The 16,925-nt window shown below is 39.2% G+C and overlaps 1 protein-coding gene across 1 annotated transcript; it reads left to right on the forward strand.

Annotated features, from left to right (window-relative positions):
• The first annotated feature begins 16,364 nt into the window (after window positions 1-16,364).
• On the forward strand, window positions 16,365-16,844 carry LOC111983136 (uncharacterized). Its single transcript, XM_024014794.2, has one exon. The coding sequence runs from the start codon at window positions 16,365-16,367 to the stop codon at window positions 16,842-16,844; it is 480 nt and encodes a 159-aa protein (XP_023870562.1).
• Window positions 16,845-16,925: the final 81 nt, after the last annotated feature.

The raw sequence follows: 16,925 nt of genomic DNA on the forward strand, positions 1-16,925 counted from the left end.
TATCCTACACCAAATAAACAAACAAATGCTGTCCCTAGATGTCTATGCATTACTGGTTTTGGGTCCCTAAAAAATAAGAATGGCAAAACTACTCAGAGAGAATAATCGAATGTGTACATTATTATTTGTTTGGTCCCCAACCACCCTCAAATTATTAACGCATTTTAGCATCTCTTTCTTTAGGTGAAGATACACTTCTCTTACAATTTTTTTGGCCACTGAGCTTATTTGGTCAAATAGAATTTTGGCCTTATTTTGTGAGGGGCCAAAAGGTGACCCAATTATATGGTACTGCCTGTAATGCTTAAGGTCCCCAAGCTTGGTCTCCCCATGACCCGTCTGCATTAATTGAAATTTTGGTTTTGCAGGTAAGAAAAATATTTGTCCTATGTTTAGCCTCTGCAGCAACTTGGGATAACTATGAAGAAAACCAATCACAAGTCTCTATCAGAATGTGCTAGGTTTTTTGGCTAGTGACCATTATCTGACATCTTTTATTTTATTTATTTATTATTTGAATGTAAATATTTGCAAAGAGAAAACAAAGAACTTATAAAAGAAAAATTCTTTATTTGCATACCTTTCCATTAATCAAACTATACAATCAGTAAAAACTTTTGTACATGTTTTATCCTGTCTTATACTGCCTCTCACAAACAGAATATTAATACGACAATAATCTGTAGTATTGTCCTGCTTATAGAAACATATATATCCCATCTTTTCATTTCATGAAAGGTCACAACTCTCCGAATAGTTATAACATTTGTCAAATGTTGTAACATTTCATCAAAGTCATGTCTATTCACGGAGAGTCACACCCTTTAATCAAAATCACTATTTTTTACGTTGACCGGATCCAACCTATGCATACTTATTTGAGTTTGCCTTAAATAGGGCAATAAATAAACCAAACGGTTTATAAGCAGTTTGAGCTCGGCTTAAAAAAAAAAATTTATTTATATTCGTTTGTTTAGAAAACATGTCAAACTTAAGCCTAAAATTTAGACTTAATTATTAAACAAGCCAGTCTCAATCAAAATAATATGTTCATGAAGATGAGGGCTTGATTTAACTCTATACAATATTATAGTTTTATATGCATATTTGTCTAAAAATATATTTATATAGATTTGAAATTAGATTATATAAGTTTGTCAATAGGTTCATATAATATTAAATTATTATATGTAACTATGAATATTCATAGTTAAAATTTATAAAATTATGAAGAGGTAAAACATTTTAGTCATGATTTCACCCTATATAGGAAAAGAATAGATTAATCAATTAGTTGGTAATCAAGTTTGAACTTGTTCAACAAGAAAATGAGTCAAGCTTAAGTATAAAATCTTATTTAATAACAAACTCGAATTTGGTTCATAATCAAAAAAAAAAAAAAATAAATAAATAAATGAACAAGTTTGAACATTTAATACTCAGCTCGAATCTGCTTGTTTACCGCCCTAGCCTTAGTCCAATATTTCCAATGGTAAAAGTTTAGTTGCGGAGATTAATCATTAAAGATTACAAATTAACTTTTTTGGATGATAAACTTTTGTAGGAAAAGACAAGCCCGGCATGTTTTTCAAGTTTCAAGTTTCAACTAGATGTAGCTTAGCTCTTCTTATCAATAATGCATCTAAGCCTAATCTATAACATATAAAGATGTTTTCAATAATAATTGGTGTTTACACTTAGGACTTTATTCAAAAATCTTCATTCTTCACCCGTGATTCAAGCAAAGGTACTCAGTTAATATTAATAAAACAAGACATCATTTTTTTTTCTTTTTAAAGTTTAAACACAAGACTTGGTTAATTTAGGAAAAAAGAATTAATAATTTATGTCAAGGACCACAAGATTAGGTTAATTTGGTTCACTTTATCACCTTTAAATAAAAAAATATTAATTATAATGGGCAGATAAACTCCTAAATACAAAAAAAAAGGTCTATTAAAATATCTCTAATAATACTAAAAGAGTCAAGCCTTTAAAAGTTATTATGGTAATTAAAAAGAGGTTAGGACCACTGTAACAACTTAATTTGAACAAGAAAAATATAATAATAAAGAAAGAAAAGATCGAATATAATTTAGTAGAAATCTTAATATATGCTTTTCAATGTGAGAAGAGAGTTACTGCAAATTGAGGTAGGAAAACGTCATATCATATACTTTTGCTACAAAATGTAGGAAAGCACTGAGAGTTAAATACCTATAGTTTCTTCTATGGATACAATTATACAAATTTTGCTCCCACAGAGAAATGATGTATTCTATTGAATATATATATATATATATATATATGAAAGGTTAGTTAGAATAAAATTTTAGTGATTAAATTTATTATTTTCTAATAAATTAAACTATTAAAAAAAAGTGGTGCTAAGTTGCTTAACTTATTGGAAAAAGTATCTTCTCAAAAAACAATTATTGAAAAAAGTAATAATATATATATATATATATATATATATATATATATTAGAAATGTTAGTTAGAATAAAAGTTTAGTGATTAAATTTATTATTTTCTAATAGATTAAAGTATTAAAAAAGTGGTGCTAGGTTGCTTAACCTATTGCAGAAAAGTATCTTCTCAAAAAAAAAAAAAAAATTTATCAGTTATGATCATATACCAGCCAATTAGAAAGGAGAAGGATATGGATGAACCTCTCCATCACTACACTAGTGGTGACAATATGGGTTCCCATACACAACATGCACCTTTTAATCTCTTTTTCTCTTCTTCTTTTTTTTTTTTTGGGACAGTCATGACCTCTTGTCGTGAACCTATAAAACCATAACCAAATTCTAAGCACTCATAATTTCCCAGTACTTTAACCAGGGAAGGGTATGTATGGAGTCACCCTCACACTGTCACAAATGTCTGTATATTTATAAATTTAAATCATTATTATATGATAGAGCTCATTCTCGTATTATTGGGCTAGTCATCCTCTTTCTATTTTTTTTTTTTTTTGGACAATTGTCATCCTCTTGAGACCAGGACCATCCCACAAGTATATCATACTCATAGACCAAGGTGCTGTCCACGTCAAAATAAATTACCAAAAAAAAAAAAAAGTTGATTTGACCCCACAATTTCGCAAGAGAAACTAGGGATTTCAATTAATAATAACATGGAATTTTTTTTTTTTTTTTAAATTGACCCCACAATTACCCGAGAGAAACTAGGGATTTCAATTGACAATTGTAGTTCATGGCTTTCTCAAAAAAAAAAAAAAAAAAATTGTAGTTCATGGGATGCTTTTTTAAAAACATTTTCAAAATAAATTTGTATTTCTGCATAGTAGTTTCTTTTTTTTTTAGGGCAATAATATTTTTTTTACACTTTTTATTGAACATTTAAGAGTTCGGTTAATGGATACCTTTACGACATTTGTTAATATACTATTTTAAGAAAGTTCTAATACAATTTTTATGGAAAATATAAAAAAATTATCAAAAAAATCAATTACTTTTTTTAATATAAAAAGTTTATAAAAATTTCTTAAACCAATACCCTTAAGACATCCGTTAACTTTTTCCAACATTTAAATATATTTCTTAAAATTGTGTTCTGACATTTTTTTTTCTTTCAAAATGTATGTTTTAGACAACTGATCCAAATGGAAAAGAAACAGCTACAAGATCTAAATCATCTTGTGTGTTATCAAAGAGAAAGCCTTCATCTACCTTGCCTCAATCACCATGTGGGGAGGAATTCTCTTTCTTCTTGTATCTATAGAAGATGTAGTTTGCTAATTGTATCTATAATGGTGTTAGGCTTATAAACACAAGAATTTATAAGAGATAATTGGATCATAAATATGAATATTCTGAAATTTTGAAGCATATTCTAGAGAGCGTGAATTTTTATTTTTATTTTTTCTCGAATAGAGTAAGTGATTAGTTTCATGTATATAGATGATCAATTATCTTGAATAAGAAATATTCAATATTTTAAGAGCAATAATGCCCCGTCTCACATAAAAGTCAGATACCAGACATGAAAATCATGATAGATTCAATTTACTGTCTTGAATAATTTGTCTCCACATAGCTTGATTTACTTCTAAGGATATGACTCTTCATTGGCTACAAGGTATGGCACCACATTTGATGATACCATAAAACACCAGCTTGAAAAATTGTCCATATGGCTCGTCTATGGAAAAAAGAAAGATGGCACAGCCAAGTTGCCTCGTCCGTCCTTTAGAACGGACGAACAAGGTCTCGTCCGTCCCAAAGGACGGACGAGGAAGGCATGGCCATGCTAAGGCACGTCCACCCCCAAGTTAGGGATGGACGAGCCAAGCATTCATGACTTAACCAATAAATCAAAACCTCCATTGCTCACAGTGAGACACCGGTTCAGATGAAGCAACTTCTACGGAAGTTATGGAAGTTACCTCCGATTTTGATGAACTCCTCGATAATAGGAACGGTTATCAGAGAAAATAACCGTTCCGTACACTATATAAACACGATTCTGCGTAGAGGTAAAGGATTTCTGACTTTTTCATTTTGAGAAGGAAATAAACATTTAGATATTTTTCCTCTCTATTCCAGCCTTCTAACTTCATCATCGGAGGGTCATAGGCCGGCCTCCACCGGTCTTTACTCTGATTGAGTTTGGTTTTACAGGATTCAATTCTCAAGATTGTTGAAGTCTGAAGATTTTCAACCCACTGATTATCAAGAGTTATCAGTTGGCGCCGTCTGTGGGAAATGTATTTGTCGCTCTTGAACTTGTTTAGTTCTGCGATTTCTTTCTCACGTGAAAGGGTTTGAAATGGTTCGGACCAGATCAAGGGCAACTAGCCCAGGCCCTCTAACAGAGTAGGGACGCATCGAGTAATCCTCATCGCGATCGACAATCTGCACCAAATATGCAGGCCCCGTCTGCCCAACATATGCATTCTATGGCGGCTGCGATGGCGGAGTTAACTCGCCAGAATCAGGACTTACGGAGAGAAGTTAACTTAAGAAGGCAGACGCGTCAAGAGCAAGAAGAAGAAGGGCAAACTCAGGATCAAGAGGGCAGAGAGAACTTTCAGCGTGGGAGTCCATCAAGAGATACCACTTCACGAAGGGCATCTGACTTGAAGAAAGAGATGGATCAGATGAAGAAGGCCATGGACGAAATGAAGGAGAATATGAGGAGGGCAAACCCAGTAGAAGATTTGGTTCATAGAACTGATTCTCCCTTTACGGCTTCCATCAATGGCCATCCCCTACCACCGAAATTTAAAATGCCTTCTTTAGATTCATACGATGGGAATCGAGATCCTTTTGATCACATTGCCACCTTCAAGACCACTATGCATCTTCAAGGAGTTCCAGATGAAATAATGTGCAGAGCCTTTCCTACCACTCTCAAGGGTCCGGCTAGAGTATGGTTCAGCAAATTACCCCCGAATTCAGTAAGTTCTTTTGGAGAATTAAGCAAGTTGTTTGTTAATAACTTCATAGGGGGTCAGCGTCATAGACGATCTACTTCTAGTTTGTTAACGATAGAATAGGGGGAGAATGAAAGTTTGCGTTCCTTCATCACACGTTTCAATAGGGAAGCTCTGACCGTGGACGAGGTAGATGATAAGTTACTTCTGGCAGCCTTTCATAATGGAGTTAATTCAGATTTGTTTATACACAAACTTTATGAGAAGGAACCTCAGTCCATGGCTGAACTCGTCCATTCAGCCCAAAACATCATGAACGCAGAAAATGCTATTATAGCCAAGAAGAGGAAGAGGGCTGAGAGAATGGAAGCAAATCGTGCTCGTCATTCCGAACAGGGTCCTCGTCCAAAGAAGGGACGGACGGAGGATAAGAAAGATCGAGAAAAGAGGGCAGGTCCGTCAGCAAGGAACCAACAGTACACTCCTTTGAGCGTGCCACTCGAGCAAGTCCTCATGCAAATCAAAAACGAGCCTTCCTTAAAGTGGCTAGAGAAGATGAAGGGAGATCCCAATAAGCGCAATAGAAATAAGTATTGTCGCTTCCATAGAGACCACGGGCACGACACGGACGAGTGCTTCGATCTGAAGCAGCAGATTGAGAATCTCATCAGACAAGGGAAGTTGAAAATTTTCCTTGGACGAGATCACAGATACGAGAAAATGAAGGCCAAGGTAGAAGAACCGTCACGGCCACCGCTTGGAGAAATAAGAATCATTCTGGGGGGAAGTTCTGCAGGACAGTTGTCTAAGTCAAAGAGAGCATATTTGAAAGCAGTGCAGAGCGTTCAGCTCTCTGGACGATCACCAAGCGCAGGGACTGCGAACGAGCAGGCAATCACCTTCATGGACGAGGATGCAGAGAGGGTCCATCACCCTCATGACGATGCAATTGTCATCACTCTCCTTATTGCGGACTACAAGACTAGAAGGGTGTTGATAGATAATGGAAGTTCTGCTGGTATCTTGTACTTTTCAGCCTTCCAGCAGATGAGGTTAGGACGAGACTTGCTCCGTCCAACAAGCTCCCCCCTAGTTGGTTTTGGTGGAATAAGGTGCAACCTGTGGGTAGTATTTCATTACCAGTGATGGTGGGGGCGTATCCGCAACAAGTCACCAAGGAAGTGAATTTCCTCGTAGTTGATTGTTCGTCTTCTTACAATGCAATAATTGGGAGGCCAACCTTAAACAGGTGGAAGGCAGTTACATCTACTTACCATTTGTCAGTCAAGTTCCCAACGGAACACGGGGTAGGCCAAGTACAGGGAGACCAATTGGCAGCAAGAGAGTGTTATCTGGCCATGTTGGCTGCGGACGAGCAAGTTCAAGCAATGAATATCGAAGAAAGGAAAGTAGTGGCAGAACCCATTGAAGCCTTGAAAGATATTCCTTTAAATGATGATAACCCTGAGAGGTGTACCAAGGTTGGAGCAGATTTGGAAGCAAAGATCAAGAAAGATCTCATTTGTTTTTTGAAAAGAAATAAGGATGTGTTTTGCATGAAGTCACGAAGATATGCCGGGCATAGATCCCAGTGTTATTACCCACCGTCTGAGTGTATGCCCTTCCTCCAAGCCAGTGCGACAAAAGAAGAGGGTGTTTGCCCCAGAGAGAGACAATGCTGTCAAAGAAGAAGTTCAGAAACTGATTATGGCAAAGTTCATTCGAGAGGTATACTATCCTGAGTGGTTGGCCAATGTAGTTATGGTCAAAAAGGCGAATGGCAAGTGGAGAATGTGCGTTGATTTCACTGACTTAAACAAGGCTTGCCCAAAGGATAGTTACCCGTTACCACGCATTGATCAGCTGGTAGATTCCACTGCGGGCCACAAGTTACTCAGTTTCTTGGACGCTTTCTCTGGGTACAATCAGATTCGGATGGACGAAGCAGACCAAGAGAAGACGTCCTTTGTCACCAGCCAGGGATTATTTTGTTACGAAGTGATGCCTTTCAGTTTAAAAAATGCTGGGGCAACATACCAACGGTTGGTCAATCACATGTTTCGTCCACAAATCGGGCGGAATATGGAAGTCTATATAGATGACATGTTAGTAAAAACCCAGGACGAGGACATGCATCTGGACGACTTACAGGAAACATTCAATACTTTGAGGCATTATCATATGAAGTTAAACCCCAGCAAATGTGCTTTTGGAGTATCATCAGGAAAATTCCTAGGGTTTATGGTCTCCTACAGAGGAATCGAGGCAAACCCTGATAAAATCCAAGCAATATTGAATATGAAGCCCCCAAGCAGTGTTAAAGAAGTCCAATCACTTACAGGACGAGTTGCCGCCCTCAATAGGTTTGTTTCCAAAGCTACTGACAAGTGCTTGCCATTTTTTAAGGTTCTTAAGAAAGCATTTGAATGGAATGATGAGTGTCAAAAAGCATTTGAAGATTTGAAGACGTACCTCACCAAGGCCCCTTTGTTAAGCCCATCCGTGCAAGGGGAAGAGTTGTATTTATATCTGGCAGTTACCCCATATGCTGTGAGTTCAGCATTAGTAAGGGAGGAAGACAAGGTACAAAGGCCTGTGTATTATACCAGCAGAGCACTGAGGGGAGCGCAAGGACGATATCCGTTGGTGGAGAAATTGGCTTTTGCATTGATAACAGCCTCCAAAAAGCTAAGGCATTACTTTCAGACTCACATCATTAATGTCATGACAGATCACCCACTCAAGAAGGCAATGAACAAACTAGAGGCTGCAGGACGTTTGATCCAATGGGCCGTCGAGCTCAGTGAATTTGACATAAAGTACCAACCAAGGCATGCCATAAAAGCCCAAGCTCTGGCAGATTTCATTGCAGAGTTTACTTTGAATTGTGACGAGATGGGTGAGAAGGAAAGCATTAAGTGGGTGGTTTATGTGGATGGTTCGTCTACACAGTACGCGGGAGGAGTAGGTGTGGTGTTACAATCTCCAGAAGGAGACAAATTAAAACACAGGGTTCGTTTGCAGTACCAGACAACTAATAATGAAGTCGAATATGAAGCTCTTATCAGAGGGATGGAGTTGGCCAAGTCCGTTGAAGCAGAGTCACTCCTCGTCCTGGGAGATTCTCAGCTAATCATAGGCCAAGTGAATGGCGAGTTTGAAGCCAAGGAAGAGCGGATGAGGAAGTATCTAAGCAGAGTGATGCGGCTTGTTAAAAAGTTTTAAGAAGTTAACTTCGTTCAAATCCCAAGGGAGGAGAACATGGAAGCTGATGCTTTGGCAAAAAAAGCCTCGACAAGTGAAACTATGGATAAGTTTGATGAAATCTAGTATATACCAAGTATAGACATCCCAGAAGTACAACAGGTGGAAAATGGAATAAATTGGATGGTTCCAATTGTGTCGTACTTAAAAGACGGACGACTCCCAGAGGAAAAGGACGAAGCTAGAAAACTGAGAGCAAGGGCAGCCAGGTATGTTCTTATGGACAAGATTCTCTACCGAAGAGGTTTTTCCCAGCCTTATCTCAAATGTTTGGCCCCAGACGAAGCAAACTACATATTGAGAGAAATTCATGAGGGAGCATGTGGCAATCATTCAGGTGCCAGGTCACTCGTCCATAAAGTCGTCCGTGCAGGATATTATTGGCCAAATATGCAAGCTGACGTTAAGGCATACGTCAAGGTCTGCGATCAATGTCAAAGGTTTAGCAATGTCTCCAGACAACCATCAGAGTATTTGACTTCAATGACGGCCCCGTGGCCTTTTGCGCAATGGGGACTGGACATCCTAGGTCCATTTCTATTGGGTATAAGGCAAATGAAATTTCTTGTGATTGGTATTGATTATTTTACCAAGTGGGTGGAAGCAGAACCGTTGGCCAACATCACACAGCAGAATGTCAAAAAATTCGTGTGGAAAAATATTGTGTGCAGATTTGGAGTACCTAGGGTGCTGGTATCGGACAACGGACGGCAATTTGACAATGCGATTTTCAGAAACTTTTGCGTGCACTTTGGAATTCAAAATCACTACTCCTCGCCAGCCCACCCGCAAGCTAATGGCCAGGCAGAAGTTGCAAACCAATCCTTGTTGAAAATAATCAAGACTCGGCTTGAGGGGGCTAAGGGAGTATGGCCAGATGAGCTTCCAGGCGTTCTGTGGGCATATAGAACGACAGTGAGAACTCCTACGGAAGAGACTCCTTTTAAGCTAGCGTATGGAACTGAAGCAGTTATACCCGCGGAAGTGCACGTGGCCAATCATAGGGTGACGACCTACCAGGACGAAGCTAATGAGGAACAACTACGTCTGAACCTCGACTTGATAGACGAGGTAAGGACGGATGCTGAGCAAAGGATGGCAAGGTATAAAAATCTTATGGCTAGGCGGTATGATTCAATGGTGAAGCCAAGGCGATTCAATATAGGGGACCTCGTCCTAAAAAGGGTTTCTTTAGCAACAAAGAACCCAGCTTATGGGAAGTTGGGACCAAATTGGGAAGGCCCCTACAGAGTCGTCAACTGCAAAAGGCAAGGTTCCTATTACTTAGAAGCCCTTGATGGGAGGAAGTTGGAACATCCTTGGAATGTGGAGCACTTGAGGAAGTATTACCAGTAGAATGGCAGCCTGGACGAGCTCAGCAACTAAACTTTATTATGTTATTTGGTGTGGCTTTATCATGTTAAATTTGTGGACGACGTTATAGTTTATGTTTAAATAGAGGCATTAGCCTCTAAGGTGCCTGCCTCGTCTTTGAACAATGCTTGTGATGAGAATGGTATTTGTGGAATGTACATAATGTTGTGTAATTCACTTACTCTCATACTACATTCGTTTGAGCTTTATTTTTTTTTTAAAAAATGGATACAATTCTTTGAATGCAGGGATACAATGACAAGCTTTCCTAAGGGAAAAGCATCAAGGCACTCTCGTCCAAATCAAAGGATGAAGCAAAGCCTTGAATCCCAAGCATACTCGTCCATAACACGGACGAGATAAAGCACTACGTTTAATACGTGGGCAAAAATGCATAGACGAGTGTATATTAAGCCATGGACGAGAGAAACGTCTGGCTATGTTTTAATCCTATTAAGGCTTTTGTTGAAACAATCCAGGCCATGGACGAGTACAATGAAGGCCTTAAAACTTCAAAGTATAAAAGTTTGGCTTTTTGTTAAAACAATCCAGGCTATGGACGAGTACAATGAAGGCCTTAAAACTTCAAAGAATAAAAGTTAGGCTTTCTGTTAAAACAATCCAGGCTATGGACGAGTGCAATGAAAGTCTTAAAACTTGAATATAAAAATTAGCCAAGTCCATGAACAAGGCAGGCTGGTTCTTATCATTTTTTAACAGGTCCTTAGACCAGTAATGTTGGTTGTTACCATTTCACAGGATGAACTACATTTGAAATTCTAATGAAAATGGTAGACAAATATATATAAAAGATGGACGAAGTCAAGCAAGCAAGATAAGTAAAACTCGTCCATACATATGCCACGAGAATAATGTTGAGTCAATATATATCTAACGTTAAAAAAAAAAAAAATCTTTGCAAAATAAACTTAGATAATTGTTTAAAGCCTCGTCCTAAAACCACGGACGAGGCAAATGTATTGAAGTTACATTAAAGGCCACCAAGTGGACCAAATAGAGATACGATTAAAAAAAAAAGAACTCTTTCAACTGGGGGGAGAAACATTGGGGGCGTCCTGAGGGGGCAAGGTTGAAGCGTCGTCCTCAACATTGATATCATCAGAGCCAGTTTGGACGAGAGAACTAGTAGCAGCAGCGTTCAGATTAAGGAGAATAGAACTGAAGTCAATATCAGGGAACCTTTCTACAGCTTCACTTCTAAAATCCTCAAACCCTGCTGCGTAATTACTGTCCAAGACTTCAGTGTACTGTTTGGATGACTTAAACTCAGCCACTGCATCTTTCTTCGCGTTGGAAAGAAGGGCATCATATTCATCATTTTTCTTCTGCAAGGCCTCAAGACGAGCATCCTTCTCTGCAGCACTGGTTCGCAGCTCTTCAACCAATGTCTGCAACTCCTTAACCTCGTCTGTGGTCTTGGCAGCCACTTCAGCCCATTGCCTCGTCTCAGCCTTCAGCTCCTGGACCCTCATCTCTAGCGAGATCCTCGTCTTGTCCAACCCCGTTGCTTGCCTAGACGCAGCTATAAACTTTGACATGTCCTAAAAATAAAAAAATAAAAAATAATATATATATATATATGTATATAAATAAAAATAAAAAATAAAAAAAAGGACGAGGAAGAAAAATGAATCATTGCTCAAGACGAGGTTGGAGTATTACCTTAAAGAGATCATGAACACCAGAATGTTCAAAATCTCTAAGGGACATATCATAGCAAGTGTTTATGTCTTTGTCCGTCACAGCATTCTTAAAGCGTTCCCAGGCCAAGTCCTCATTCTCAATGATATTGGAGGAGGCCGTCCTGGGAGGCTGAGACGGAGTTGATACAATCCTGGACGGAGTGACCTGGGACGGGGTGGTCTCGACTGGAGTGGACGAGTCCACATCAATTACCTGCACTGGCTGTTGAGACGAGGAAGGTTTGATCACTTGAGTCGAGCTGGGCTTGGCTTTTTTACCCCAACGGCTGGGGAGATTTCCAAAGTCCAAGTTCCTTGACAAAGTTTTCCTCTTCTCCCTAGTCGTAGGACGAGTCTGAACATCGCCTTCAGGACGATCCCCCTTAGCAGCCACGTCTTTCCCTTTGTTTCCCTTCATTGTTGCCATTCCTTTTTTACAAAAAAAAAAAAAAAAAAAAAAAGAGATAAAAACACCTTTAGAAACAAAACAAAATAAAGTGCAAGGACGACAAGGACAAGAAACTTACTTCTCCTTACTGTGACCTCGTGAGCAATAGCTTCGTCAGATGGATTAGGACCCAAACCCCACTTGGCAAGGCGTCTAAGTGATACCAAGGAATGAAAGTCCCTATCCACGTGAAGACGAGCTCTGCGGACGCGGTCACGAAAAAACTTACTTAAGGACGGACGTTCAACAGCTGAAATAAAACATACTCCTGTTAGTTGGCCGTTGATATTAAAAATAAATAAACAAATATAAAGACAAAAAGAAAAAGAAAAAGGGGAACAACTTACCTTCAGGACGAAGGTTTCCTAGGTCCCCAGTGTAACGGCCAAACGAGTCCCGGCCAACGTCTACAGGATTTCCAGCCCAGAAGCCGGAGACGAAGAAAAATTTCGTCTTCCATTTTCTGTCAGACGAGGCCAAGGACTTGATCAACCTACAATCTTTACCCCTGGCTGTAAATTGGTGGAAGCCAGGGGATTGGTGTATCTCTGAAGGTTTGTAGCAATAAAGGAACTCGTCCACAGTAAGAGGACGGTCCCTTCCAAATACTTCACCCCACAAAACTTGCATTGAGATGATTAGTCTCCATGCATTTGGGTTGAATTGACATATTCCTAAACCTAACCTAATTAACAACTCCCTAGTAAATGCGTTCAAAGGAAATCTTAAACCCCCCAAGAGGTAAGCTTCATAGACGCCAATCTCGAAGCGAGGGTTGCAACACCATTCTCCTCGGACGGCTAACCTAGGGTTAAACTCGTCTGGGATTTGGTACCACTCCCTAAGGTTTCTCAGTCTCTGCTCGTCCGTCTTGGAGGGGATATCTATTGTACAACTATACACAGTTACTTCTTCTTCATCTAAGGGATTACGACGAGGGGCACTGGACGAAGTACCAGCTTGAGACCCAGAGGCCTTCCTAAGCTGTTCCTGTAAAACTTCCATAGGAAGCCCAGGGACGCCAGAGATGTACTCCTCGTCCGTGGTGTTCCCCCTACTACTATCACTATTGCTACCGAAACTATCGTAACTACTCTCGTCATTATATTCGTCTATAGCCTTATCTACACTATCACTAGACGAGGAAAGCACAATATCTACCATCTTAACAGGAAAACTAGGGACGAGAAAAAGAAAAATACCTGGATTTAGGACGGAAGAAGGCTATAGACGCGAGAAGCTTCTAGACGAATATCTAAGACGAGGAAGGGCAAGGAAAGGAATTTTAGAAATGAAGAGGGTACCGGAGGTATTCCACTATTTATAAAGAGCAAGCTCAGGCATCTGAAGCGACGTAGCCCAATCATTAAGAGACATGTGGCACGCTCCTCGGGTAGATCAATCGACGAGATTTTTCCACCAACAAATTCTTGACACGTGGCACACCAAACTGCTACTAACATACCCTATTTGTCTTAGGACGACCCAATGAACAAGGGGGCAACTGATGATACCATAAAACACCAGCTTGAAAAATTGTCCATATGGCTCGTCTATGGAAAAAAGAAAGATGGCACAGCCAAGTTGCCTTGTCCGTCCTTTAGGACGGACGAACAAGGTCTCGTCCGTCCCAAAAGACGGACGAGGAAGGCATGGCCATGCTAAGGCACGTCCACCCCCAAGTTAGGGATGGACGAGCCAATCATTCGTGACTTAACCAATAAATCAAAACCTCCATTGCTCACAGTGAAACACCGGTTCAGATGAAGCAACTTCTACAGAAGTTATGGAAGTTACCTCCGATTTTGATGAACTCCTCGATAATAGGAACGGTTATCAGAGAAAATAACCGTTCCGTACACTATATAAACACGATTCTGCGTAAAGGTAAAGGATTTCTGACTTTTTCATTTTGAGAAGGAAATAAACATTTAGATATTTTTCCTCTCTATTCCAGCCTTCTAACTTCATCATCGGAGGGTCATAGGCCGGCCTTCACCGGTCTTTACTCTGATTGAGTTTGGTTTTACAGGATTCAATTCTCAAGATTGTTGAAGTCTGAAGATTTTCAACCCACTGATTATCAAGAGTTATCAACATTATCCACAACCACAACCACAAGTTGCTTGATTGGAATCTCCACAAGAAAGATGAAATTTGTCTTTTATATTAGAATTTTAGATGAAGGAGACTATGGGATTATTGAAAAATGGTGATGAATTAACCTTGCCGGAATGTTGAGTAAAAGGCTTGAAGGTCTTCCGGTGATAACCTCTTAATTGCAATTTTTCCTTTTTGATGAAATGGACAGTCATATCATTATCACAAGATTCATGATAATTATATTATTTTATTAATTATCTCAATAATCACAATAATTTCAATAAAATTTGTAATATTTTGTATTACGGAATTACACCCATTTTCCATTCATTTCAATAATTTGGATCTTATTCTGCTAGTCCACGTTATAGTATTAGAATTGTATAGTTAACTAATTAAATTTACCATATCTCAATAGTTCAAACTAGAAACAGCTATGTGAAATTTGGTCTATTGATAATACTGAAACAGATGATATATCGGTGGTCGGGGTAGAAAATCAATGCAAACAAATCCTCTGTTTTCTTCAGCCATAATACCCCTAATGAGCTAAAAAATGAAGTGCTAGAAATTTTGGGCCCAATGCAAGATCAGAGACATAAAGTATCTCAACCTCCCATCAGTTATTGGTAAATCAAAGAAGGAAGTGTTTGCAAAAGTGAAAGAGAGGGTGGGGAAAAAATTATCGGGGTGGAAGGAAAAGATGTTGTCCAATGGTGGAAAGGAAATTCTAATCAAGGCTGTGGCCCAAGCCATACCAACTTATACCATGAGCTACTTCCAACTTCCTAAGGGGCTTTATGAGGAGATTGAAGGAATGATGAGAAGATTTGGGTGGGGGCAAAGGCAACAAGAGTCAAAGATTGTTTGGGTTAGCTGGAAGAACATGTGTAAATCTAAGTTAAGAGGAGGAATGAGATTCAGAGATCTTCAAGCCTTCAATTTAGCTATGTTGGCTAAACAAGGATGGAGGCTGCTAACCAACCCACACTCACGGGTGGCACGAGTATACAAGGCAAAATTCTATCCCCATGGCGATGTTTTCAACTCAAAGCTGGGTAGTAACCCTTCCTATGCATGGAGGCTTATATTCAATAGCCTGGAGGTAATTAGGAAAGGAACCAGGTGAAGGGTACGCAATGGAAGATTAATTCACATATGGGAAGACAAGTGGCTCCCCACTCCTTCAACTTACAAGGTAATTACCCCACCTTGACCATTTGAAGATTTCCCAATGGTTTCATCTCTAATAGACATTGAGAATAGAAGATGGAATGCTGACTTAATTAGATCTCTATTTCTCCCCTTTGAGGCGAATACAATCCTGAATATCCCATTGAGCTACAACTTACCTAAGGACAAAGTAATTTGGAATGGTAATAGAAAGGGTGAGTTTACAGTTAGGAGTGCATATTACATTGCCCTTAAAGTGATCGAATCTGATGAGGTGGGTGAAAGCTCTTATGGTGACCCTCAAACCCCATTGTGGAGAAAAATGTGGCATCTAAAAATCCCAGCAAAAATTAATTTTTGCTTGGAGGGCTTGCATGAATGCTCTTCCAACAAAGCTGAATTTGAACAAAAAGGGGATTAACACAACTGTCCAATGTCCTTTCTGTGACAAGGAGGTGGAAACCATAATGCATGCTCTAATTTCTTGTGATTCAGCTAGACAGGTTTGGGACAGGTGGGTGGAATGTCCAGTGAACCTCAGTTTTGCTCATCTAGATGTTTATGATATAGCCTTAAAAATATTGGCGGATGGCACTTCTAAGGATCTTGAAACTTTCTTTGTCACTACCTAGTCTCTCTAGTATAGCAGAAACCAAGTAGTCTTTGAAGCTTTTTTTTTTTAGAATACAAAGTATTTTAACACATACATACGGGGAGAGAGAAAAATGTTTTTTTAAAGAAACTTACAGTTGTGTATATCCAAAAGGTGTCACTGATCCCTTTGAAGCTAATAACCAAACCCCAAATCAAGTTTGGAATTTTGCTAGAAGAATTACTCAAGATTACAAGGAGGCATCCAATTTATTCTCTTGTGGTAAGGCCACTATGGAGCAAAAATGGAGACCCCTCCCCCTGGGATGTTCAAGGTCAATGTGGATGGAGCTACGTCAGGTGATGGCAATCCGTCCAGCATCAGAGTGATTATTAGAGACAACAGAGGTGAAACCATCACTGCTTTATGTATGTCACTTAATGGTGAGTACCCAAGCCTGGAGACTGAAGTCATTGCTCTAGAGAAGGGATTTATTTTAGCAAAACAAATGGAGCTACAACAGATCATGTTAGAAACTAATGCACTCACAGTGGTTCAAAGCTTGTTAGCAGGTGACAAAGGGGGAGACTTGGGACATCTTCTTCAAGGGATCAGTGACACCTTGAATTCTTTTAGTAGTTGGCAGATTAAGCACCTGAAAAGGGACTGCAACAGGGTTGCTCATGAGCTAGCACAACTAGCAAAATGTACTGGTATCAAGCAGGTTTGGAAGGGAGTTTCACCTCCTACTGTGCAACACCTGATCCAGCTAGAAAAAGCCTAATGTTTTTGGCTTTTTACACTCTTGTACTATGACCTTGTTGTCTTCCAATTTCAATTGAATGAAAGCAGTTTTTCAATCAAA

This window comes from Quercus suber, unplaced genomic scaffold, assembly GCF_002906115.3.
Source record: "Quercus suber isolate HL8 unplaced genomic scaffold, Cork oak 2.0 scaffold_287, whole genome shotgun sequence".
Classification (NCBI taxonomy): Eukaryota; Viridiplantae; Streptophyta; class Magnoliopsida; order Fagales; family Fagaceae; genus Quercus; species Quercus suber.